The sequence below is a fragment of the Mustela erminea genome, chromosome 3 (genome assembly GCF_009829155.1).
Source record: "Mustela erminea isolate mMusErm1 chromosome 3, mMusErm1.Pri, whole genome shotgun sequence".
Lineage (NCBI taxonomy): Eukaryota > Metazoa > Chordata > Mammalia > Carnivora > Mustelidae > Mustela > Mustela erminea.
Window position 1 is genome coordinate 46,184,014 of NC_045616.1, and position 27,874 is coordinate 46,211,887.

General features: G+C 38.4%; 1 protein-coding gene across 4 annotated transcripts in view; it reads right to left on the reverse strand.

Moving 5' to 3' along the window:
* FAM81B (family with sequence similarity 81 member B) overlaps window positions 1-27,874 on the reverse strand; it is a 78,081-nt gene that overhangs the window by 22,088 nt on the left and 28,119 nt on the right. For 2 of the 4 annotated variants that reach the window (XM_032335729.1, XM_032335727.1), the window contains exons 6-10: window positions 25,519-25,648; window positions 15,265-15,371; window positions 6,736-6,871; window positions 4,927-5,122; window positions 3,095-3,222 (exon numbers count right to left, since the gene is read on the reverse strand). In XM_032335729.1, the coding sequence (XP_032191620.1) occupies window positions 3,095-3,222; window positions 4,927-5,122; window positions 6,736-6,871; window positions 15,265-15,371; window positions 25,519-25,648 (697 nt within the window). Of the gene's footprint in view, window positions 1-53; window positions 245-2,922; window positions 3,223-4,926; window positions 5,123-6,735; window positions 6,872-15,264; window positions 15,372-25,518; window positions 25,649-27,874 lie in introns of those variants that run through there. The other 2 variants (XM_032335730.1, XM_032335728.1) reach the window with 2 other exon arrangements.

Sequence of the window (27,874 nt, forward strand, 5' to 3'; positions counted from 1 at the left end):
GTTGTCGCAAATGGCAAGATTTCATTTCTTTTGATGGCTGCACAGTATTCCATTTTGTATATATACCACATCTTCTTGATCCATTCATCTGTTGATGGACATAGCGGTACAAGCCTTTCTCAAGATCTGTATGAATTTCTAATTCCACCTTCTTATAACCACTTAGTTGCTTCATTACAAAGAGTTACTGTTTCAGCCTAGTAGTATATTTGCTGTGGTGGTGATTTTTTAAAATACATTTTTACTGGAAACAAAAATATAATGTAAGAACAATAAATTCTTTTGTAGAAAACAAAATTCTTCATAATCCAGTCACTGGTATGTTTGTTGTAAATTCCTACCTTTTTGCATACTATACGGTATGCGTGTTCTATTTAACATATTTCAAAATATTTTTTTACACAATTGGGATTGTATCCATATTGCTTTGCAACTTGCCTTTTTCACCTACTAGTGTATCTTGCATATCTTTATGTGTTCTTTTTTAAAAATTATTTATTTATTTATTTATTTGGCAGACAGAGATCAGAAGTAGGCAGAGAGGCAGGCAGAGAGAGAGGAGAAAGCAGGCTTCCTGCTGAGCAGAGAGCCCAATGTGGGGATCGATCCCAGGATCCTGGGATCATGACCTGAGCTGAAGGCAGAGGCTTTAACCCACTGAGCCACACAGGCACCCCTTATGTGTTCTTTTTAAGGGTTGGAGATATCATTAATTTAGTGATATCATTAATAGTGATATTATTAATTTAGTCCCTTCCCAATATTTAGGTTGTTTTCAAGTGTTTTGTTTGGTGTTTACTATAACAAATGGTGCTGTAATGAGTACCCTTGGCCATTTATCTTTGCACATTTTGGAAGATATTTTTATTCTCTGTAATATAAATTTTGACTTTTTTTGTAATATAAATTTCAAATAGTAAAATTCCAGGATCAAAGAATAAATAAATTTAAAAATTTTATTAGATGTTTCCAAATTGCTCTCTTACTCGTACCAATTCATAGACTCACTGGTGAGATAGGAGTGCACATTTCTCAACAGCCTTGTCAATCACTTTAATTTTTGGTGATCTGCAAATAGTACCCAAGGGTTCCTTTAATTTGTATTTAATATGTTGAATGTCTTTTCATATCTTCATTTCTTACTGTCTTCTATGACTTGCCTGTTTGTTATTATTTTCTTACCCACTTATATGGGTTTAGGATTACTTGAGATATTAGCCCTTTGTCTTAGCATGACACTTGATTGCAAAGAATACTTGCTATTGCATTTGAAACTCCTAAATTCTGCTATGAAAATTCTTTGCGGGTGCCTGGGTGGCTCAGTTGGTTAAGTGACTGCCTTTGGCTCAGGTCATAATCCCTGAGTCCCAGGATCAAGTCCTGCATAGGGCTCTCTGCTCATCCGGGAGTCTGCTTCTCCCTCTGACCACCCTCCTCATGCTCTCTCACTCTCTCTCTCTCTCAAATAAATGGATAAAATCTTTTAAAAATATCCTTTACAATATAGTCAAGGATGCTGTATGTAAATTAATAAAAATAAATGCAGAGGTTTTGTATAACTAAAAAATTAGGTGGACAGTGGTCAAAATTTATTTGGAAGGTGAGTTTGTGTTTTACTAGGGGAGAAGTTGTCACTTCTTCCTAAACCAAGGAAACAGACTAAGTCTGAAGCAAGAGTTCTCTTACCAGATTACAAAAAATTGTGATTAGAAATTAGTCTTCTAGCAGGTAGCGTATGACTTGAATAGCTTATTTTTATTTTTAATGATTTTACTACCCAATACCAGGCTCTACATCTAACACTTATATAGAAAAGTTAGAAATAGTATAATTTTATAGAAAATTAATTTGTAAGGAAAATGTGGTCCATATACACTATGGAGTATTATGCCTCCTTCAGAAATGATGAATACCCAACTTTTGTAGCAACATGGACGGGACTGGAAGAGATTATGCTGAGTGAAATAAGTCAAGCAGAGAGAGTCAATTATCATATGGTTTCACTTATTTGTGGAGCATAACAAATAGCATGGAGGACATGGGGAGTTAGGAGAAGGGAGTTGGGGGAAATTGGAAGGGGAGGTGAACCATGAGAGACTATGGACTCTGAAAAACAATCTGAGGGGTTTGAAGTGGCGGGGGGTGGGTGAGAGGATGGGGTACCAGGTGGTGGATATTATAGAAGGCATGGATTGCATGGAGCGCTGGGTGTGGTGAAAAAATAATGAATACTGTTATGCTAAAAATAAATTAATTTAAAAAATTTTAAAAAATTAAAAAATAAAAAAATAAAAGAAAATTAATTTGTATTTGGCTCCTAGATCAAATTATATTGGATGTTTCTCATAGAATCTGGTGTATTCTCTTATTTGGCATGGTTAGCTCTGACTTGCTCATAGTTCTGATACATAGTGAACACAAATGAATCAATAATTTTGTATGCAGAGGCTAGACTTGCTCTAAACACTGGGATCGTTAGAAGACAGAAATCTCTGGATCCGAAGTTGCAGTGTGGCAGCCTGCTGGTTGTATCTGCCCTGCAGAGCCAGTCAATGTTTTGAACAAGCTGCTAATGCTTATAAATGGTTTCCTAGAAAACCTGATTTCTAGTTTCTCTTGAAAACTAAACTTTGGGCACTAATGGATGATGAACTTCTTGATAATGAAGTAGAATTGCGTGGTGGCTAGTCTTTTATAGACAGGGTAAGTGGTCTTCAGTTTGCCACAGTTCCTGCCCTTGTAGTTTACACCAGGCCCCGTCACTCATCGTTGGACATTTTGTAGACTGCTCTTTTTTATTTGTAGCAAATTTTTGTCCTTTTTATTTGTATTTTGTCCTTTTTATTTCTTGTATAAAAATACAAGAAGGCATGTAAAAAAAAATTCCTTAACTTTTTCATGAACAAATTAATGAAGACATCATAAATTTCTTTGTTTTATTGGATTTTTCTGGCACATTAATCTCCTTAAAAAGGTGGTAAGAAATACAGAGATATAAGAAGTAGTAAACACCCCAGAGATACTAACTTCTTTCCAACTTTACCAACAAGCAACTATATTAGCTGGTGAAAAAGATGACTGAAAAGTTTTATACCTCCTGGAGTTCCACTATCTTGCGCTGTAATTTCTTCAGGTCTTTCTGTACTTTATATTTCTCTAAATCCATCTTTGTTTTCTGTATTTGTTGGAGGGAGCTGAGAGAGTCATGAATTGATTGAAATCCTGGAAGAGAATATGAGAATAGGTATACTTAAATTAAATAGTGCATTGAAACTTTTTTTAAAAAAACAGAAGTTGCTGATCAGCAGTTCTGCCATAACTGATCATTTAATTAAAACCACATTTAAAGACCAGTTTAAAAATGTACAATGATCCATTTCTTATATGTCATGAAGATGCATTATTGGTAGTGTTTCAGCTCATGTCTGGCTTCTTTGTGAAAATTCAGTTCGGTTCTTCTCCTTGCCCAAATATATTGCATAACAAAATAGTCCTATATTTCAAGAAAGAAATTTAAAATGTTTTATTCTCTCTGTGTATTTTGATAAGAAATTTTGATGCTTTTTTTTTTTAAATTCTTGTTACCAAATTGAAGATAAAGAACACAGGTGAGATTTTTAAACTTCTCAGAAAGTATCCTGTTGAGGGACCTAAGTAGTGGCCACCAGCTGTTCCTCCTGGACCTCAACTCTTGGGCCTTTGTCCCTCCCTTATGCAAGTCTAGTCACTCATGACTCAAGCTACCTACCATAGTTCGCAGACCTATCTGACCTCGGGCTTCTTAGGGTACAGCCCATTTCTTACTCATTGGGCCTTTCACACAGTCATTTCTCAACACATTTTTATTAAAGGCATAAAGGAGCACACCATTCATTTGGAATTCCCCTTGGCTAGAACTCCAAGTTAGTAAAATGAAGAAACAGATATATTGCAAATTCCTTTTTAGCTCATTCTGGGGATGTACTAATGGAATGAATATACTTAAATCTCTGGTGCTATGGTAGAAAACAGTGCCTTAAAAGAAGGGTCACTTAAGTTTGAGATACGATTCCTGGCCAGATAATTCATTCTCTTGATTTGGTGGTGGGAGATGGGGGCTAAGGGCAGTGTGGGTCAGATTTCCAGGCAGCAAATTTTACTTATATGCTAGGAACAGCTGGCAGAATGAGACCACAATATCTTCCCAAGACACCTTCAAGGCATCTCTGTACCAAAATTTGGGAGCATTTGCATGAATTTTTGGATTGGCTAACTAGAAGACAGAAAATGAGATAGGTCTTTCTTTAATAAAGGAACCTCTGGTTCCTGGTAATTCCCTCAGGACTGTGACTCGAGGCAGATGGTGGCTCCACAGCACCTATCCCGTGTCCTTCCCTTTGACAAATTAGATGAGCCTTTCAAATTAATCCTCTTTGATGTTAGCTCAGCTTGACACTGCTGCCATTAGCCTCCTTAAGAAGAAAAGCAGTCATTATACTGGACTCTGTTAATTCATCTCTCTCTGTCGCTTCTAAAGGTCAGGTCTCCAGTCTGACATCTGTCTAGGCTCATTACCTGCAGTTCAATGAGGGACATTTGATTTCAGGTCCTAATTTCATGATCTACCACAAATCGGACCTTGATCTCAAGGACTTTGCAAGTCTAACAATTGTATGATTCTATGATCTTCATTAAAAAAAAAAAAAAAAAAAAACTCACAGTCTTGGCAAGCTCGTGACTCTGCCAAGTCTGAATGAAGGAAGTGAGCTTGTTTACCTACCTTCCAACGGTATGCTGACATTCTGTGGGATATTTAGGAAAGTCCAATTAAATATAAAAGGATATCCATAATGACAAGACTGATCCATGACCATGAGCTCAAAGTAGACAGCTCTGAGGGATTGGATAAGCGAGCACTAGTGTTTTTAACCAAAGGTGTCTGCTCACCTGATTGATATTCACTCTGCATTTTCTCTAATTCACCCCAGATGTGCTTTTCCAGTTGGTTCATCTTTTTGGACAGTTTGTTTTCTATATGCTTTACTTTGCTTAGTCCTCCTTCCTGTTTCTCTGTGTTAATGAGGTTCTCTAATTTGCTTGAAAGCTTCAGTAATTTTTCTTCCATTTTATTTTCAGACTTTTCCTATAAAAGATATGTGATGAAACACTGCAGAAAAGAAAACTTACATGGTTTTGTATTTCCACTTAGAGAGGTTTTTAACAAGTTCACTTTTCCACGTTAAATAAGAAAAATCTCACCAAGTTCCCTCTTATCTAGAACTGTGTTCACAGTTGTGGGTTCATGCCTTTGCTTGGCCTTGTTTGTAGTTTCTTTAGAATTCTGCGTGTGTTGAGAGAAAGAAAAGAAAGGGCTGTGTGGTCTTGCTGAAATGCTCTGAGCACTTGGAATTATAGTCTAGTGTTTAAAGAAGTGTGGCCAAGGAAGGCATTGCAGACGCTGCTTGACCTAAGGTCCTTGGACACGCTCCTATTAGGTGTCCATATTCTTTCAAGCTTAGTATCTCCACGTGGACAGAGTTCAGCTAGAATAGTGATTCTTAACCCCTGCTGTCCATTCATATCACCTGGACCAACACACCTACTCCTCCCCCAAACTCTGATTTAATTGGTCCATGGTGGAGCTCATGAACGTATCTAGTGTAAAAACTCTCCAAGTGATTCTAATTGCAGCGAGATGAGGACTCCTGGGCAGCCCAAGTTTCATTAGCTGCTCTGCTCCTTCTCAGCCTGCACAGGGAATTTGCAAGCAGCTTTGGGGAAAGACTGACTTGGAGCCCCTTTGGTTCTCTGGTCTTTGGCCTTGCCTGCTTGAGGCAGGCAGATGTCAGCCTGTCTCTTATGTGTGGTGGGAAGCTTCTGCCTGCAGGTGACCCTGTGGTCACCTAGTGCTGCCTAGAACTGGTGGATGAGTCTGTCTAACTCCAGGAGAACTAGCAGACCCTCTTGGCTGCACATCACACCACACAGACTTCAGTAGCCTTATCAGTGATAAAGCTGTTATGGTTATCTCCATCTCTTGGACTCCTGCCTCTGTCAGCCACCCAAAGGCCCTCTACCGAAGTTCCAGAAACATCTAAATCATCAGCAAGGCTGGCAGTCCCTGGGGACACAGCTAGCCCTGTGCTGCATTTCTGTGGGGGTTAGCAGCTGGCTGGCTGAGTGGGCTGGAGTGGAAAGGAACCTGCAATGAACAGATTTCCCCTCCATCTTCATAGTCTTGCCTCAGAGCTGGGGATTCTCGACAAGATTGGATCTGGAAAAGGAGTTTTGAAAACCTTTGGTCTACTAATGGATCTTCAGAGAGGTAAACTGACTTGTCTATGACAGAAATTTTTAGGCTTTATTGTGCCCAAGCATCAGCCAAGGAGCTTGCCTGGAAGCACAGATCCCCAGAGGAGGACCCTGGGGGTCTGATGCTGCTCTGGGTTGGGACCAAGAATCTGTATTAAAAAAAAACCAAAAAACAAAACAAAAAAAAAACCCCAGCACCTCTCCTTAGGTTTTTCTGTCATAGGTAGAGCAGACTCAGAAGTATGCATTCATGGAGCTGGAGAGTAGCACACAGGACCAAGAGGCAAGGCACTCGATTCTTATCCCGGTGCAGGAAAGGTAAGTTACTGACACAGTGGTTGTGACTGTGAATGTCACAATGAAACTTTCCAGACTTTGGCTCACTGCTAACGTCCAGACCGTGACTCTGCAGCTGTTTACTTCAGGAATAACAGAACCCCTTACCAGTTTCTCCTGTAGGAGCTTCAGACATTGATTTATATGCCCAAGGTGGTCTTTTTCATAGGTGATGAACCGGCTTTCTGTCCATTTTTGATGGTTCTCCACTTCCGCATATAGATTATTTGAAAGTGAATTAAATCTAAGGGGGAAAATATTTCTATTTTAATAGGTAAATTTAAGCATAAAACCAAAATTTAATATTGAAAAACGCAGTTTTTCTTTTTTTCTTTTTTCAGATGTTAAGGCTCAAGCCGTCTAGTGGGTGCTTACAGTTTGATGTGGGAGGTGGGGGGAGAGGGAACACAATCCAGGTCCCTGCCCCGAGCTTGGGTTCAACCCAGCTGCAGACAACACCCCTCCTCATACCTTGAACTACACACACGCACAGTGACAGGCACACAGACACACGGAACACACGCTTCATCCATGCAGATTTCCTCTTAGGGCCCGGGGTGCGTTGTCTGTGTGGAAGAAACAGCGTTAAGTCACTTGGGATGGGGACAGCACTCTGCGGTAGGGATCAGCAAACTTTCTATAAAGGCTCTGGAAGTAAATATTTTGGGCTTTGTGGGCCCCTTGGTCTCCGTGGCAACCACTCAGTTCTAGAAGGGCTCAGTGCTGCCATTGCAGTGAGACAGCAGCCACATACGACACAAATAAGCATGGCTTACTTAGAAACAAAGAATGAACATGTTTGTGGTCTGATCAAACTTGATAGACGCTGAAATCTAGATAGGCTATCATCACATGTCTTCAAATACATATTTTTGTTAAAATTAGCAGAAAGTGTGCAAATCATCCTTAGTAGTGGGCAGATTTGGCTAAGGGTGGTAGTTTGGGGAATCCCTGTTCTACAAGTGTCACTGACCGGCTGGGGGAAGAGCTTTCCCCCTACCCCCCTATCCCCCCAACCCCGCAGAAGAGTCACAGATGGGGAGTGGGGAAGGGAGCTCAAGAGGACTTGGGGAGAGCAGAATGTCCATGGGAGATGGTCCTGGCTTGTCTTTTCTGTCTCGTTGCTTCCGTGGATTCTTTGAGGCGGGGTGGGGGAGGTGGGGTAGTGGTGGCAGGAAGAGCCAAAAGAGGTACTGAGTTACTCATGTGGAACAGAAACAGTCCTAATAGGTTAAGGGGCTGGAAGCGACTGCTGCCAGCGAGATGATACACCGCGGGAACATGAAATGGAGAATGAAGGATTTTAAAAAATGGGAGTGGCTGTTATTACAGAGAGTAAAGGCTTGAAATCATACATCATCAATTCGAAAAGTCACTGTAGAGTGGCTGAGGGTGTGAGTGGCAAGAAGAATCCACAGCTGGCACGGCTGAGAGCTCGGGTCTGAGAATCGCCTTTTGGAATAGGCAGTATGTTAGAAAGGCGCAGTGCCCGGTGTTGGTTACTGAAAATATTCAGACCACCCGACAAGTGGGTGGCTTGAAATAATCATTGCTGGGATGTTTTTAGGGCCAATTACATGCAGATAATTTCGTTTGTTTGTGGTGTCTCTCATTGGAAACTGCTTAAGACATGCAGGACATACATTACATGTCTCTGCCTCTTTAACGTCCCTGAAAAACAGTTTGAACTGGTATTTGGAAAAGACTGGTCACATTTTTATTTAGACCAGTGGGCTTCTAACAATGTACAGAGACGTTTTTGGTTGTCACAACTTGGAGGTGTTACTGATATGCAGAGGACAGAGGCCAGAAATACTGCTAAGCATTCTACAGAGCACGGGACAGCCTCACAATAAAGAATTATCCAGCCCGAATGCCAGTAGTGCCCACGTTGGGAAACCAGAATTTAGATGATGAAGTCAAGGAATGGGAAAAGTTAATTCTCCAATAGCTATATTAGTTGTAGTATGATAGCCGAATTCTGATCTTCATCTCCGTGAATTATCATATTTTTTGATACGGAGAGAGAGATTTTTCACATAGAAAGCATACCTTGATTCAGGGGAGTACTTCAACAATGAGGAAGATAGCTTTGGCCACGCTTCCTGTTCTTAATCCGATCATGATTTCCAAACACCTATGCTGCTGGCCAACAGCTGAAGCAGCTCAGACAAATACGGTTCCCAACTGATATATGGACAACCTCATTTTAGCCAACTGTTTCCTATGTCTGGAACAGTCTTTCTTAGAACGTACAGTGGCTCTTGCCCTCATTTCATTCAGATTTCTATTCAAGCACCACTTACCACCTTAGCATAGGACTTTTTTTTAAATTTTTTAATTTCTTTATAAACATATAATGTATTATTAGCCCAGGCGTACAGGTCTGTGAATCGCCAGGCTTACACACTTCACAGCACTCGCCATAGCGCATACCCTCCCCAATGTCCATAACCCCACCACCCTCTCCATACTCCCTCCTCCCGGCAACCCTCAGTTTGTTTTGTGAGATTAAGAGTCTCTTATGGTTTGTCTCCCTCCTGATCCCATCTTGTTTGATTTATTCTTTTCCTACTCCCCAAACCCCCCACGTTGCATCTCCACTTCCTCATATCAGGGAGATCATATGATAGTTGTCTTTCTCTGATTGACTTATTTCACTAAGCATAATACCCTCTAGTTCCACCACGTCAAGCATAGGACTTTTTAAAACTGCACTTAAAAAAAAAACAAAAGCTTTCATTTTCCCCATCTGACTCTCCCTATTCCTTTACCATACTTCGGTTTTCTCCAAAATGCTTATCACCATGTGTGATATGTATGTGTGTATGTGTGTGTGTGTGTGTGTGTGTGTGCATATATATATATATATCTGTAATTTGTGTGCTGTCTGCTTCACTAGAACCTAAGCTCCACAAAAGCATTTTGCTTTGTTCACGGCCATGAACAATGGTTGGAATGTAGGTGCTCAATGAATAGTTGAATAAATGGATAAATGATTCATTCCTTCTCATTTGATACCTTTTACTAGGGCTGTTCACAAATAATAATTCGTACCCTTGCCAAGATATTTCAAGATCTGATCTTCAGTTTTCATCTTCCCTTTCCTATCTCTGGTGGAAATAGTAATTAAGGGTGATAGTTAGAAGGACAGTAAATCCCCAGAAAATCAAGGGGTAGCTTTGCAGTTGGGAATCCAGACTTCACTGTTCAGCTGTACTGTGTATATGAATGTGAGCTTTTACTCTCATTACTGATAAAGTATTAACATCCGTCTGAACACCAGGGAACCATTAAACGTGCCCAAGTAATATCTTTAGAAGTGCATATCAGTAATTAGAATTCTGAAATTAAAATAAAGTCATAAAGAATGAGTTACTACTTATGTTCATTTTACTCCAAGGTTTTGCCTGTAGTTGGAGACTCACTTTTCTGGTAAGCATCAAAAGTCAGACTCTAGGTAGTTTATGAAAATGTGAAAGCATTTTTTAAAAAGCATTCTCTTTGAAGGAGAAAAAGGATTAGGTAAAATAAAGGTTTATATAAATCTCTTTCTTTCCTTATTCTTTCCCCTAACACAATGGACGTGATCTTCCAGGAAATAATTACTTTTCTATGAATTACAGAATTTACAGTTAAAACCTCAATGGGACAAATTTATCTTGGATGACATTTGCATTTTAGTTCCTAGATCCTCTATTCCAATAGTTATGGTTGTATTTCTATCAGATCCAGGTAGACATAGATAGGAAGATAGGGAGGGAGAAAAGTAGGTAGATGTATGGATGGAGAGATAGCTTTTTTTTTTCCTTTTTCAAAAAACACAAAAGTCAGACTTTTAAATTATAGCCAGAGACCTTGCTAGGATAATGTGAGATACAGGTTTTACAAAATTTTTATATTGGTGGAATCAAGTTAATATACATACTAAGGACAATAACAAGAGAGAAAGTTACTAAGGGTAAAATAAAATTTAATAGGGATCTATAGACATAGCAGATAGCTATGCTGGATTTGAATGGTGAGGGAGAGTGTAGGGCTTGCAACAATCATCCTAGTGATCACTGTGGTTATGGTAGACATACATGAATGAGGACATAGCCCTATTCTGGGCCCTTTTTTTTTTTTTTTTTTTTTAACCATTTCACTTATGTCTCAAATTCATTGTCTTGCATTCAATAAGTGATTGAACTTTTCTGGAAGACATGAAAAATTTAAATTCTTGGACGCTCTTAGGATGAACAGACTCTCAAGAATTCAGATAATGGCTTTAACAAAGTCAGTCTCTGGAGACTGAATCTAAGATTTTAAGTTTCACATTTAGAAAAAAGAAAGGAATTCCAAGAAACATTTTTTTTTCCTTACTAAATGTTTACGTATATACTTAAACTAATTTGTTCTTTAGGTCCTGTTGTTCCTAATTAGGGACACTAATAAAGAGCAACTCGAACTCCATGCTGATAGGAAGACTTCTGTTTATCATTCCATGTTGTACTAGAGCTTAAATCCCAATACTTCCCTAGCCTCATACCTTCATAGTTTCAAGCAGATGTGATCTTTCCATTCCCTAAATTTCTGTAGCAAATAGTTTACTACTGGTTGGAATTGGGAGATGGAGGAGTCACAGATCGGCAAAATAACCTGAGATTTGGAGTCAGACACTTTCTAAGTATGTGACTTGGGGTAAATTTTTTAATTTCCATGATTGTGTTTCTCTATCACTAAAATGGGAATAAGAGCTGGATGTACTTAACTGTGTTGATCCCTTAGTGATTGGTAGAGATTTATAAATAACAATTAGTGTATTTATTATTTCTGCCTACTGATACACCTCATTGAACATTGTCTTAACTTTTACTTTACCTGTGTTAAGCTTTTCACTTATTTATGGACTTCCCCCCCAACTCTAAGTGGCTATGATTTTTGTCCCTGAGTATTCCAAAACACAACTTACATGTTAACCAGTCCTCAAAATAGTCATTCATTCATTCACGGGCTTCCATTTGTGCCTGAATGTGCTGTGTGCTGAGAATACAGAGATGGAGGAGACATAACCTTGACTTTCGAATAGTTTGTATTTAATACCATGGTAGCATTTTTCAAAGCTGTGTGGGGAGATTTGAGTCCATGCATTTGCCTCGTTGATCGAATAATTTTTCTTTTCTTATAAATCACTGTCAATGAAACATTGTCAGCAGCAAGAACTATCGAGGGAGTGAATGGAATGTACTTTCCCTGCCAAACCCTTGCTAAAAAACAGCTGTGTTTTATGATGACTCAGACTCTCACTCTATAAGCACTAAGTTGTTGACTGAGGACATGACTTAACTGACCATCTGACTAAGACCCTTCTGGAAAAAGGAGGCTCAGTGCAGGGGTTCAGATGAAAGAGCCAGTACGTCTCCTTTGTCAGTTCTAGTGATCAGTGCCGAAGGGCCAGGAAATCACTAAAAAACCACAGACAGTATTGGGGCTTTAATGTTCTATATAAGATATATGTTTAATGGACAGTTAAACTTGAAATCGTTAAAGTTTTTAACTGGTAAAGTTGTTCAATTAAACATACTTTTGAGTGTCATTAAAATGCTTTTAATTCCTTTATTTAGAGATAGTTGTTTCTTTAAAAAAAAAAAAAAAAAAAAGCAGGGTGCCTGGGTGGCTCAGTGGGTTAGGCAGCTGCCTTCAGCTCAGGTCATGATCTCAGGGTCCTGGGATCGAGTTCCACATCGGGCTCTCTGCTCAGCAGGGAGCCTGCTTCCTCCTCTCTCTCTGCCTGCCTCTCTGTCTACTTGTGATCTCTCTCTGTCAAATAAATAAATAAATAGTCTTAAAAAAAAAAAGCAAATATTCTACCTCATTCGCTTTAATTTGAGATATTCTCTGAATGGAAAAGAGGAAAAAAAGAAAGCCCTACCCACCTTACTTTCCCTTTGAGGAAAATACATTTGCAATACATATCTCAGTCAAAGGGTTAATATCCCTAACTTGATGGAATCCTACAAATGATAAGAAAATGATGAAAACCACAATACAAACTGACAAATGATAAAATGGGCAATTCACAGAAAAGGAAATTCAAATGATGAAGGGAATGCAAAGGAAAACAAGAGATGCAGTCTTCATCCTTTAATTGGCAAGTATTAACAAAAAAATCCAGTATTGGTAAGAATGTAGAGAAAGGTCTTTTAATATATTGCTGTTGGAAGTGTGAGTGCTACATTAAAAAAAGAAATTTATAAACATTAATAAATAAGCTCTTTAACCTAAGAATCTTGCCTGAAGAAATAAAAACATCTACACTTAAGAATATTTAAGGATATATATATATATTATTACATATAATATATATATATTTAAGAATATATATATAAATTTGGTATAGACATATATATATCTATACAAAAATTTTTTGGTTTGTTTGTGGTAGCTGGAAACTGGAAAGAATCTATACATCAATAGGATAAATGATTGAATTAATTATAGGACATCTATAAGCTTAAATATTATTCAACTATTAAAAATAGCTTTAAAATAATATTCACTGATCTGGAGAGATAATCAAGATCTACTGTAAAAAGCAAATTATTGAGGAATGTGACTAGGATGTATTTTTAAAAGCCCTGCTCTATGTATACATATATGATTTGTGTAATATATATAAACATCCTTTTTCAGTTATATCTATATATCAACAAGGAGGAAAGTAAGGAAGGACACTCCTTGGTGTTAACACTGGTTACATTAGGAAGCTGAGATGAAAAGCTTTTTTTTCCCATCTTTGCTTTATTTTGTTAATTTTAATTTTAAAAAAATTGATGAAGATTTAACTAGAAATGAGTCAGTTGTGTATTTAAATGAGTTATTAGAGCTCACAGGTATTTGTGGAAAATTTTGGTTTATAAATTCAGCATTACCTACTCTAATGAAATTTTTAGACTTTATTATTTCAAGTGAGAAAATGATTCAAGTTTATATTATTACAAAAGTGTCCAGATTCATATTTAACTATTTAGATGACTCAAATATAAGCCAATTTTTCACAGGACTGAAGACGGAAAAGCACACCACACCATCAATAATGCATTAACCCTGATTCTCAAACCTTTCCTTTTCCTTGATTGGCTGTTTGTTAATATATTTCATTCCTTTAAGCCAGTATTTCATTCTGGATTATAAATCCCCTTTCTCTCCAAGTAAAATCAGTTCTTAAGGTGTACTCCTAGAAACAGTGTACTTTTCTACTTCTCCTTTGGACACTTTATTTTATTTAATTCTAAGTTAACAGGATTAGATCAAGCACCACACAGATTTTAACTGAGCATCTGCACTGCACTGGAATTTAAGCACTTAGGCATGCTTTTTTAGACTGGTATTTTCTTTTTACCCAAGACATTTACTTCTTTGAATTTTAGGGATAATTAGTTTTTCATCAATTTCTAGGACACACCTATTTCCCAATTTAACATCTCTGAAATCGGAAGGTGTCTTGAAAATGATGGTGTGCTATGGTTTAATTGTTACCATCACATTTTAGAGGAAAAAAAAATAACCATATGTCTTATAATTTGTGGCACTTAGATTTAATGAAGTACTGTAAAGATGGGTGAAAATGGAGCAAGCAGAGTATATTCAGAGTCCTGGATTTGACCAAGCCATTGAACCCAGGGGCTGTGGGACAGAGAGGGAAAAGAAAAAGGTGAGAAGGAGCAGTAAGATGGTATCATCCAAGTGACTAGAATTTTCCTCTGCCTGCACCAGGACTACAGGAAATGGTGGTCACTTAAACAAGAAAGGAGGATTTGGGAATACGGAGGCCAGTAATTGGAATGTTTGTGGAGTCTTGTCTTCTTTACCATCTTTTCTATTGCATAGGGGAAAACTCAGTGAAGAAGGGACAGAGACCAGTCTTAAAAGAGGGAGAATGTAAAGGAGCAAGTAGAGAATCTCAGAAGAAATTTTAGAAGGGAAGCTTGTAAATCAGTTATTTTAAAAGTTATTGGATCGTCTTGTGGAATTGATATATATTCAGTGAAGTGTATTACATTGAGGCATTTTAATATATAACTGATGATAAGTTAAAATTATTCGATAGGAAAGGTCAGGCTGTATATCAATTCAGTTGTAATATACAAAGAGAATGACGAAATTAATATTCATATTTCCTTTTGTTAGCTTTTTATTTAAATTCCAGTTAGTTAACATACAGTGTAATATTAGTTTCGGGTATACGGGTATACGACACAGACACAGTGATTCCACTCTTCCTTACAACACCTGGTGTTCACCCAGTGCCCCCCTTGATCCCTATCACCTGTTTCATCCACCGCCCCACCCACCTCCCCTTCTTTATTGTGAATATTGTATAGATTGCTTTAGTGTAGCGTATTCTCTCTATCAGTTTGTTGCTTTATGTCTTGACTAGTTTCAAATTCCTGGGATAGGTTCTCATTTTTTTTTCTAATTTTGTATAAACATATAATGTATTTTTAGCCCCAGGGGTACAGATCTGTGAATCGCCAGGTTTACACACACCTCACAGCACTCACCATAGTGGGTTCTCATTTAATGCCAACGCTTTCTTTAGGCAAAACCTTTTGGAATGTACTTAACAGAATTAAAAATCTCCCATTCACTTACTTGAACTCCAAAAGGTTCATTTCATGGCGATGATCTCCCTGGACCATCTTTAAATTTGAGATTTGCTCAGAACTGGAAGCCTCGATCTTTCCTAAGAGCTGCATTACCTAATGAAAGTACAAAAGGGAGTTTTTGCGTGTGTGTGAACAAAATCACTAGCACTTACATTAATTATATTTTATTCCTTAAAGAGCCAAGAAACAGACTTGAGCCTAAAGCATATTTGCATCTGAAAATGATTTTTCTTAAAGGAGCAATTCAATAGTTATAGAGCTATCGTCAGGGAAAGAATTATAGGGAAGCATTCCATTTTGTTGTCTCTAATATTCTTCTTAGTAGGCTACCTAATGATATAACAAAAACAACAAAAAAAATAGAATTGATATTAGTTTATCATTTTGTTAATTTTAATGATTTCTTTTCTTTTTCCCCAATTATAGTATAAGTCGATATATATCTTCTATCACCATTTTAGCCTTAGTGCCTATTAGGTGGCCAATGGTAAATATTCACCAAATTCTTATTGAATAAATGCTGAAATGCACCATTAATTAGACTCTGAGGGAAATGCATGAGTGGCCTAAGACTAGGCTTCAGGAATTCCTAGGGAGAAGTCTGACATGACGGCAAGTGAATTCCAAGAGAAATGACTTTAGGGCATATAAAGATAGGGAAAACAAGTTCCATTTCTGGAACTTAAGAGAAGAGTGTCTTCCACACAGCCAGAAACACTGAGGAAGTTCTTCAGGTGAAAGGACTGGATTGGAAAATAGAACAGAGCTGCAGCACGTAATCACTCCTACAGTAATCACTGTCCAGGGGGATGAAACGATTCAATGGGCTTTGGCCAAACAGAATTCAACTCTGACACAGACAGTCGCGTGGAGGAGAGTGCACCGTTAACAAAATCTAAGTTCCCAGAGAGGTGAATGACAGAAGAGTTTGAACAGATAAATGTTGGGTGGGCATCCAGTTGCCCGTGAATGGCTATTTATAAGAGATACACTTAAAACGGGTTATTGAGAGGAGGTATACTTCAAGGCAGAATTGTTAACAATAAAATATTAGGCAAATATATCCCTGGCAAAAGCAAAGGAAAAGAAAGCTGGCAGAACAATATTGTTAGACAAAATATTATTCAAGGCAAAATGTGTTAAATGAGACAAAGGTGGTCATTTTTGCAGATGACTAGAATCCCCAGTGAAAAGAGTTTTGAACCTTTATTTATGTTATATTTTGAATTACAAATATAAACTGAGATGTTATATTAATGATTTTAAATGACTTCTCTTTGACCCATAAAAATCAAATAAGTAAAATATAAAGAGAGATATGGGAAGACATGAAAAATATGGTTTATTTAGTAGATTTATATACCAAGCAATCTAACTTGCAAACAGCAAGAAATGCTCATTCTTTCCCAGTGCCCAGTGAGCATTTGTAACAACTAAGCACACATGTGACTATGAAGAACTCCAAGTAGGGGCGTCTGGGTGGCTCCGTCAGTTAAGCATCAGACTCTTGATTTCAGCTCAGGTCACGATCTCAGTCAGGCACGAGATCAAGCCTCAAGAGCTTTCTTTCTCTCTCTGCCTCCCACCCCCAAGAAACAAACAAAGAAAACCCTCAAATTATTCCACAAAGCAAGGAAAAGCACTTCACGAAAACTAGAAATTAACAGGAAAAGTGTAAAGACACAAAAACTTAACCATTTGAGTGAAGTAACCTCTCTTAATTCTGTTGTTCAATTCCAGTGTTTTACATGGAAATTTGCCTCTCAGATCTACTCAGACGAATATAACCGGCTAAGGGCCCTGATGGCTATGTTTAAAATGTATAAGCATATGTGGATACTGTGCTTCCCATTGGCTGCTCCCAGCCAGTGTCTTAATAGTTTTACTTTGATGAGTGACTTTGGTTCAAAGAACTGGATGAAACTAATAGAATGTCTGTCTCAGACCTTCCTTTTCTGTCTTTTTCACAGGAGTCAGACCTATTTGTAATCTGATGACTCTATCTTTTCTAGGAACCTCCTCATTTTCCTTCAAAAATATTCCCCCTCAATTAATCTCTTCTCTCTCTCTCTCTTTCTTTTTTTAAAGATTTTTAAAACATTTGTTTTAGAGAGAGTGTGCACGAGTTGTGGGAGGGGGGCAGAAAGAGATTCTTCACTCAGCTTTCCCGCTGAGTGCAGAGCCCACTGTGGGGCTCTATTCCATGATCCATGAGATCATGACCTAAGCAGAAGCCAAGAGTTGAACACTTAAGTGTCTGTGCCACCCAGGAACCCCCCTTCCCTCCCAGTTAATCTCTTGCATATCAGTTGCATATCAGTTCCTTTATGGAATTTGCTTCTCAAAGGACTAACCCTAGTGTCAAAGAATAACTCTACTCAGCAATTACAATTCACTTAGGAAAGGATAATAACATTATATATCGACAGGACACAGCCACATCTATGATCAGAGGTAAATTTGTGGCATTAAATGTTTCCATAATTATATAAGACAGAATAAATCTATATAAACGAATCATTCATTTCACAAGGTTGAAAAGAATAACAAACCTAATCAAGGGAAAGCAGAATGAAGAAACTGTCAAATTGTAATAGATGGGATGGCTCCTTTAAGATGTCCACGCCTTAATCCCGGGAACCTGTGAATATGATATGTTAGATGGCCAAAGGGATTTGCAGCTATAATTAAGGTTACAGACCTTGAAATAGGGAGATTATTCTGTTTTATCCAAGTGGGTCCAATTTAATCACATGAGCCTCTAAAAGCAGAGAACTTTCTCTAGCTAGAGTCAGAGTCAGACTTGAAGTCAGACTTAAAGCCTGACATGGTCTTATCCTGTTCCTGGAGAGAGGCCACGTGGAAAACATGAGAAAGAAGGCTGGCAGCTGGGGGAATGTCAGTCTCAAATTGACAGCAGCAAGAACCCCTGTAGCACGACTGCAAGAAACTGAATTTGGTCAAAAGCTTGAATGAGGGTGGAAGAGGACTAATTCCCAGCATCACCTCAAAGGAACACAGCTGTACTAATATCCTGATTTCTGTCTTGTGGAACCTTAAGTAGGGAGTCTACTCTAGCCTTGACCTGCAGAAACTATAAGATTATATATATATATATATATATATATATATATATATATATATACCACTAAGTGTGTGGTAGTTTGTGACGATGGCAGTAGAGAACTAATACACAGATATTAAAAATTTATGAGCAAGAAAAAATATAGGTTTGATATGTGAATCCAAGAGTTGCTTCTTTGAAAAGGTAAGAGGCAAAGTTTTTCTCAGTCTAAATGTAAAGAAAACATATGGACACTAAAATTGGGAATAAGAAAAGATAGAGTAGTTATAAGTATGAACCAATTAACAGAGTGAATATATTCACAAAGCTGAAATTATAAACTGGAAGCCAAATAATTATAGATTTCAATTCATCTCTCACAATCCAAGACAGAAGAAAAGACCAAGAAAATAAGTAGGAATACAAAGACCAATCAAAAGGTTTGAGTTTGTTGATTTAAGCAATTTTTTAGACACTAACTGTACGTTTTCCTTAAAAATACAGGATATATTCTTTTTAGAATATGTGCAAAATTTTACTATCCAGCCACCAAATAAAGCCCGTAAGATATTCCAAAAATAGGGGCACCTGGATGGCTCAGTGGGTTAAGCCTCTGCCTTTGGCTCGGGTCATGATCTCAGGGTCCTGGGATGGAGCCCCACATCGGGCTCTCGGCTCAGCAAGGAGCCTGCTTCCCTCTGTGTCTCTGCCTGCCTCTCTGCCTGCTTGTGATGTCTCTCTCTCTGTCAAATAAATAAAAATTTTAAAAATACTATAGAAAAATTCCAAAAATAGAAACTGGCATATACAATAAAACTTTCAATTACGGTGAGATAAAACTTAAAATGAATACCAGGACAATAGAAAATCCTTAACTCAGTGACGCCAACAACCCCTCTTAAGCTGTTCAGTCAAAGGAAGAATTCAATATACAACTGCAGAATTTCTAGGAAACAATAATGAGAACACAATATCAACCCTACAGAATACAGGGAAGTAGATGAATGATCAGGGAAAATTCATAGTCAAAGCGCTTACATCAGTAAAACAAAAACTACAAATATATGTGGTTCAAAAAGTTAGAAAATGAGCAGCAAAAGAAATAACAAGAAAAGGAAAAAGATAAAGCCAAAAGCTTAAATTGTTGAGAATACATGAAAAACAAAAGAGAAGCAGAACTTAAAAATACATAAAAAGACTGGCTCATTGGAAAGCAATCAATATCGTTAAGATACCACTAACCTAACTAATCAAAGTGGGGGAGAAAAAGCTCAAATAAAATGGCAAAGAGGAAAATATACAAAAGCAGGAAAAATTAAAACAATCCTATGGGGGTGCCTTGGTGGCTCAGTGGGTTAAAGCCTCTGCTTTCGGCTCAGGTCATGATCCCAGGGTCCTGGGATCGAGCCCCGCATCAGGCTTTCTGCTCAGTGGGGAGCCTGCTTCCCCCCCTCTCTCTGCCTGCCTCTCTGCCTACTTGTGATCTCTGTCTGTCAAATAAATAAATAAAATCTTAAAAAAAAAAATCCGACGAGTATTTTGCATAATTTTATGGAAATTAATTTCAAACTCTGAATGAAAAGCATACTTTTCCGCAAGATCCTTGAAGAGAGGGCGCCTAAAGACCAATTTCCACAGAAAAAACTGAGCAAAGCTATGAAAGGTCTTTCCTTCCCACTAAATCAGTAGGCCCATAAGGCTTCAGAGGCAAAACTACCAAATTTTTAAAGAATAGATCATTGCAATGCTCTTTAAACTATTTCAGAGCATAGAAAAAGAAGGGAAACTTCCAAATTATTTGTATGAAGTGAGCGAAACATCGATTCTATAATCTGAAAGAGTTTGCACAAAAAGACTCATCTTGTTTATAAACATTGATGAGAACTTCTCAAATAAAAAATCAGCAAACGATATCCAGCAGCACAACTTAAAAAAAAAAAATCAAGTGCAATTTATTTTTTAGAACAAGAATTGTTTAATAAGAAATATGTTAATCCAAATAATTATGCTAGGATAGTTTAAGAGAAAAATCACATGATTATCTCCACAATGCTGAAAAGGCATTTGCCAAATTCATAATCACTCTTAATTAAAAACAAAAACTCAATAAAATAGGAATAGTTGTGCATCAAACATGTTTATTGAGGAAACATATCTCTCACCATGAGGGAAGAAGGGGGTATTTCTGTTAACGTCAGGAACAAGAGCAGGATGACCATTGTCCCGATGCCACTATTTAATATCACACTGGAGTTATTAAAACAGTTAGAACATGGAGAGAAATTATGTGTGTGAAAAATGGGAAAAGACGAGTAAACTTATTACTGAAAAATCTTATGATTGTGTGCCTGGAAAACAGCAACAGCAACAAACTGAAAAATTTCTTCAATCAAGACAAGAATTCGCTCAATTAGTAAAATTTAAAATTAATATCGCCTTCATTATATACAACTAACAACTAGTCAGGAGATATAATGAAACTTCATTACAATAAAGTAAAAAGAAAAAAGATAACAAAATCCCAAAATATACTGAAAATGATGCATGCTTGAGGAAAATCTGAAACCACTCCTAAAGGATGTAAAAGCAAACTTGCACAAATAAGAAGCATGCTGTGTTCTTGGATAAAACACTCAGCATTATCACTCTTTCAATTCTAAAGATTTTTTTTATTTAAGAGAGAGAAAGAGCACAAGCAGCAGGAGTGGCAGAGGCAGAGGGAGAAGCAGGCTGCCTGAAGAGCAGGGAGCCCAAGGTGGGGCTCAATCCCAGGACCCTGGGATCATGACCTTAGCCCAAAGCAGATGCTGAACTGGCTGAGCCACCCAGATGCCCCTACTTTGTCAATTCTAAACTGATAAATTCAACATGATTTTAATATAAAATTGAGTTTGTTGATTTATTTGCTGGGACTAGACAGACTGATTTTAAAATCATATGTGAAAAGAAACACTTATCACCAGGAAAAAGGAGAAAAGAAAGCAATGAAAGGGACTCACTGTACCAGGTATTGAAAGTTTGGGGGCACCTGGGTGGTTCTGTCGGGTTAGCATCAGATTCATTGTTTCTGCTCAGATCATGATCTCATGGGTCCTGAGACTGAGCCCTGCACCAGACTCTGTTCTCAGTGGGGAGACTGCTCCAGATTGTCTCCTTCCGCCCTCCCCACCCCCTCACACAAACCCTCTCTCTCTCCCCTTCTCTCTCTGAAATGAAGAAATAAATTTAAAAAAATTAAAGTACTACAAGGCCTCAATGATTAAAATAATAATTAAGACACATTATTAGAAAAAAACTCCAAATGGATCAAGAATTTAAATATAAATAGTAAAGCCATGAAAGTGCCAGAAGAAAGTATGAGTAATTCAGGCCTTTGTATGGGGATTTTCTTTCTAAGTGTTACTTAAAAGGAGCCACAAAAGAAAAGACTGATACATTTAGCTACAAATAGAGAACATAAGCGTGCCAGAAGTCAAAAGACAGATGACAACCTGGGAAGATATATTCACAGATCGTATTATAAAGAAGGGCTCATCTCCGTAATATATAAAGAACTCCTAGACATTGAGAAGAAAAAGAAAAAGAGACCAATAAGGAAATGGATAAAAGAGAGGAATGGATAGCTCACCGAATAAGAGATACAAATAACTCTTCAAGATATGAGCCTCATTCACAATAAGAAAGACTAAGTGAAACACAGAGACCGTGGCCATCTTTTTCCTGTAAGAACGGTCAAATTCAAAAAACACCACTCAAAAAGCTCCCCAATGGGGACCTTTTACATATTTTTACATATTTTGGGGGGCTGTGCAGTATGGTCAAAGCTCCACAGAGAGCAAGAACTTTCAAAATAGCAACACTGTACTTTGACCCAGCAATCACACTTCTGGGTTTTGGGATCCTACAAACATATGTACACACACACACACACACACACACACACACACACAATGACATAAGTGCAAGGTTATACATTGCAGCATTGATTTGAAAGAGAGAAATATTAAAAATAGCCCAAATGTCCATCTGTGAGAGATTGGTTAAATGAGCCACTATACAGACAGGAGGAGTACATTGTAGTAAAAAGGAATGAGGAGGCTCTCCATGTACTAATATGGCTGATCTCCAGGATATATTTGCCTAGTTAGAAAAAATAGGATGAAAGGCTTAAAATGAGACAGGAATCCATCAAAATCCTCAGGGAGAAAATAGGCAGAAACCTCTTCAACCTTGGCTGTAGCAACTTCTTACTAGACATGTTGCCAGAAGCAAGAAACAAAGGCAAAAATGAACTACTGGGACTTCATCAAAATAAGAAACTTCTGCACAGTGAAGAAAACAATCAACAAAACTATAAGGCAGCCTTCGGAATAGAAGAAGATATTTGTAAACGACATATCGGGCAAAGGGTTAGTATCCAAAATCTGTAAAGAACTTATCAAAGCAATGCCCCCCAAACCAAATAATCCAGTTAAGAAATGGGCAGAAGACATGAATAGATGCTTTTCCAAAGAAGACATCAGGTTGTTAACAGACACATGAGAAGATGCTCCACATCACTCATCATCAGGGAAATACAAATCAAAACCACGACGAGATGCCACTTCATACCTATCAGAATGGCTAACATTAACAACAGGTGTTGGCAAGGATGCAGGGTAAGGGGAACCCTCTTGCACTGTTGGTGGGAATACAAACTGGTGTGGCCACTCTGGAGAACAATATGGAGGTTTCTCAGAAAGTTTAAAATAGAACTACCTACCCTATGACCCAGGAATTGCACTGTCAGGCACTTACCCAAAGGATACAAAATTCAAAGGGGGTACATTCACCCTGGTTCAAAGGGGTACATGCACCCTGGTGTTGATAGCAGCATTACCAACAATAGCTAAACTGTGGAGAGAGCCCAAACGTCCATCAATTAATGAATGGATAAAGATGATGTGGGACACACACACACACACACACACACACACACACACACACACACTGGAATATTACTCAGCCATAAAAAGAATGATATCTAGCCATTTGCAATGATGTGGATGCAGCTAGAGTGTGTTATGCTAAGTGAAATAAGTCAGTCAGAGAAAGTCAAATACCATATGATCTCACTCATATGTGGAATTTAAGAAAGAAAACAGAAGAACATATGGGAAGGGAGGGGAGGGAGAGAGGGAAGTGAACCATAAGAGAGTCATAACGATAGAGAACAAACTGAGGGTTGATGGAGGGAGGTGGTGGGGGGAGTGGGATAGATGACTGAAGTGAATTAAGGAGGGTACTTTTTGTGATGATCCCTTGGTGTTGTACGTAAGTGATGAATCACTGAACTCTATTCCAGAAACCGATATTGCACTGTATGTTAACTGAGTAAAATTTGGCATTTAAAAAAAAAGATAAAATAGGTGCATAGTAAATATATATATAATATGCTGTCTATTTTGTAAAGAGGGGGAAATAAGAATATATTTTCATTTGCTTCTCTCTGCATAAAGGCATACTGAAAGTCTCCCCATCAGCATAATAAAAATGGTTTCAGTGAGGAAATGAAGAATGTGAGAATTGGTGACAGAAGTAGCATGAAAATTCTCAGTATACACTTTTTTTAAGAAGATTTATTTATCTATTTGAGAGAGAGAGAGAGTGCCCCAGGGTGGGGGGAGGGGTTGTTGCGAAGGGAGAGGGAGCAGAAGAGACAGAATCTCAAGCAGACTCATCTCCAGCAGACTCCTTGCTGAGCACGGAGCTCAATGCAGGGCTCATTCTCACGACTCTGAGATCATGACCTGAGCTGAAATAAAAACTTGGATGCTTAACTGACTGAGCCACCCAGGCGCCCCTGTATTTTCTTATACAGTTTTGGTTTATGAATGATACATATCGTATGTATCCCCTTAAAAAAAAAAAACCAACAAAGGATGAACTATAATCAATGTCACTTTTGAACTTAGATGCAAACTCAGATGCTGAGTAATTATAGATGACTGTATAGCAGAAAATGCTGTAATGTATCAGTTTGGGGAAATGTATCGACAAAGCACATTAGAAGTCCGAAGAGGTAAACAAGTAAACAAATAAAAACCCAAACCAGAAAACAACCAATATGATGATGTAGGCATTTGTTCATGTCTACAAGGCAAATTGTACAGTTAAATATTCAGTCCTAATAAAAACTAAATGCTAATAAAAACTAAAGCAAGTAAGTAGGAATTGATGGATACTTCCTTAATGTGCTTTAACATGTATCAAACCAACAGCCAACTGCAAACAACAAAGATATCTCCTGTATAACCAGAAACCAGAGAAGCTACCTTCTTAATTTTAGCTCAGGTCATGAATTCAGAGTCCTAAGATTGAGCCCCATATTGGGGTCCACACTGAGCATGAAGCTCGCTTAAGATTCTCCCTCTCCCTCTGCCCCTATCCTTGTCCTCTGCTTGCAGGATTTCTCTTGAAGGAAGGAAGGAAGAAAGGAGGGGGGAGTAGCGGTAGGAGATGGGACAAAGTAGGACACAGAAGATTTTGCATTAGCTCCTTTAGTTAAGCCATTGACTGGGAAGATGAGAAAGGAGAGGCATTTCAGGCAGAAAAGAACACAGATCATATGGAGGCCATATAATATCTTAGAATGAGTTGGGACCTACCTGCTTGTTGTTCAGTATCACTGGGTGTGAGGGGTGAGCCAGGAAAGCTGGGGTGAGCTGCAGAGCTAAGCAGGGGCTAGTGTGTAGGTGGCCTTTAAAACCAGGTCAATGAGGGATTTGTATAGTACTTTGTGAGAGACATAGACTACTGTAGGGATGTAAAATAATCAACTAACATTTAGCTCCTATCTTTAATAATGATAGCTTCCATGAGTAATTGCTTTGCTTATAATCTTTGGTTCTACAATCTTTGAGGAAAACCCAGAGAGTAAGGCAATAAGAGCAACAGGAGAATCAAGAACCATGGGCTTGCAGTGCGCAGCTGTGTTGGAACAAAGGCAGCGCTCATTAAATATTTGTTAATTCAACTGACAGTGCTCATGGGGTCTATGCATGAGCTGTCATATTTAAACTCTTTGGAAGAAAAGGGTTCTTTTGAAAAATTACCACTTGACTAGGCATTTTGATAAGCTATAACGATCTTCTGGTAGTAACACATAACTTAAGAGTTCCAAATATTTTCAGTTACCTTCACATCCAAGTTCTTAGAAACAGTTTCTAGGGCAGACATAAAATCTTGAATTGTTTTTTCAGTTTTCCGGTGCTCGTGTCTGATGAAGTGAATGTCTCCAGAGAGCTTCACAATACTGGAGTCACATCTAGCAGCAAGATGAAAATGGGTTGTGAGATCAATGGGCTCAAACATTTTTTTAATACTACAGTAGGGTGTGTGCATTGACCTGACGGCAGAAGTTCTAAACTTCTTTGAATGATGAGTTAGTAGATAGAGGAGCAAATGCAGAAATCTTCCTTTTTCTCTTTTTTCCCTGATGAAAGAAGAACCACTTTGGATAATGATAGCATTGATTCAAATCAAAGAACTGTGTGGAAGTAGATGAAGACATTGGGAGAAAATGGGGTGAATTTTAGATTTTCAGTCTGATGTATTAATTTGGTCATAAGAGTTCCAATAGACTTTAATGTTTTGGGAGTACTCCCTGCTGCCTCTGGTGAGGCAAAATTGGAGGTTTTTCCTGTTCTGTATTGCCTTCTGAGTCACACTTTCCTCCATTTAGTCTCTTTTGTTGACTCCAAGATTGTCAATTCTCTTCTGGCTACGGAGTCCCAGGTCGCCATCATCTTCCAGCCCATCTTTAGAAAGCAGTTTCCAGGGGCGCCTGGGGGGTTCAGTGGGTGAAAGCCTCTGCCTTTGGCTTGGGTTATGATCTCAGGGTCCTGGGATCCAGCCCCACATCAGGCTCTCTGCTCAGCGGGGAGCCTGCTTCCCTTCCTCTCTTTCTGCCTGCCTCTCTGCCTACTTGTGATCTCTGTCAAACAAACAAATACCATCTTTAAAAAATAAATAAATAAAAATTAAATGGACATTGGGGAGGGTATGTGCTTTGGTGAGTGCTGTGAAGTGTGTAAACCTGGCGATTCACAGACCTGTACCCCTGGGGATAAATATATATGTTTATAAAAAATAAAAAGTTATTAAAAAATAAATAAATAAATAAATAAAAATTAAAAACCATTTGCCTCCTCTCGGTGCCAATCAGAACTCCCGTGCCTCGAGGGGTCTCAGTCAAGTGTTGTCTTCCATTAGGACAAAAACAATTCACACTAACATGGGAATAATGTTTTAGTCCCCCAATTGCATTGGTATCTTGAGGAAGGAACTCCAGTGAAGTGGGGTTGGAGTTGAAGATGAACCATCTTCCCAGGGTGTCAGGGAACCCCACTGCATTATCAGCACTCAAGGCTTCTCCTGGGAGAGGATGGGTTCCATATTGTATTATCCTTTCAATCCACGCATATATGCATGAAAGATAGGATATAGAACGCTGAGAGACTGTGTCTTTTATACAAAGTTATCAGAGATCACTTTGAGGTTTGTGATTTTAGAAAATAACTCTTTTGACTGTCCTCAAATAATATTTATTAGGAAGCACATTTTCATGTTGTCACGCTGAGTGCTATAAATACTGTTTGTTTTATAGCTGTCAATATTTTTTAGGATCTGGAAATGGATTTGTTTTTCTTAAGATTTTTGGTGCCAAAGCTGAGACAGAAGTGAGTGAGATGGTAATTTTGCCTGAGAAATCCCTTCAAGAGATATCGGGGGACTGTTGTGGTGGGGGCGGGAGGGGGTGGTGCGGAGAGAATGCTGGGAACAAGAATTAGGAATTAAATCTGATCAAAAATGGGAACGGGCTTGGAAGGCACCAGTGATAGGCAAAAGCCGTTTGGTAGTAGAATGCGTTGCTGTCAAAACAAGTTCTGTGGGCGGCTAGTTAGGATGATCTTATGTGAATCCACATTAAGATCCCCAAAGATTACACAGAAACAGTGGCTGCTGTCACGGCTCAGGGCCACTCCTCCCCCAAAGTCCTCCCTCCTTATCCGACTGTCAGAGACAACTAGTCTGTGCCTTGTAGCCTAATGGTTAAGAAGTGGTCTCTGGTATCACAATGACCTGGCATTGAATCTGCTACTCTCTAGCTTGATACATTACTTAAGGATGAAAGGAGCAACAAATAGACAGGATTTAGCCAGAACCTGGCACTGAGGGAGCTCCCCTACCCGATCAACAGCTTTATTTATTCTTTCCTGCCTTCCCACGCAGACACACACACTGCCAACCTGACGCCACACGCTGATTTGTTTTGTCTACCTGGTTGTCTAATGATTCTTTATTCCTGATGTCCAGTCACTTCGACCAGGATATCTTGACTGAATTGTTCTTATAGCAATGTTTCTGGGATTACAGCCTTGATCTACAGGTTCAAATCTCTGTTTTAAGAAAGCTTTCTTCTCTTACACCCAGGAACAGTTTTTTCCTGAAGGATCCATTCTTTCTTCTTGAGGAAGTTCCTGTAGGGTTT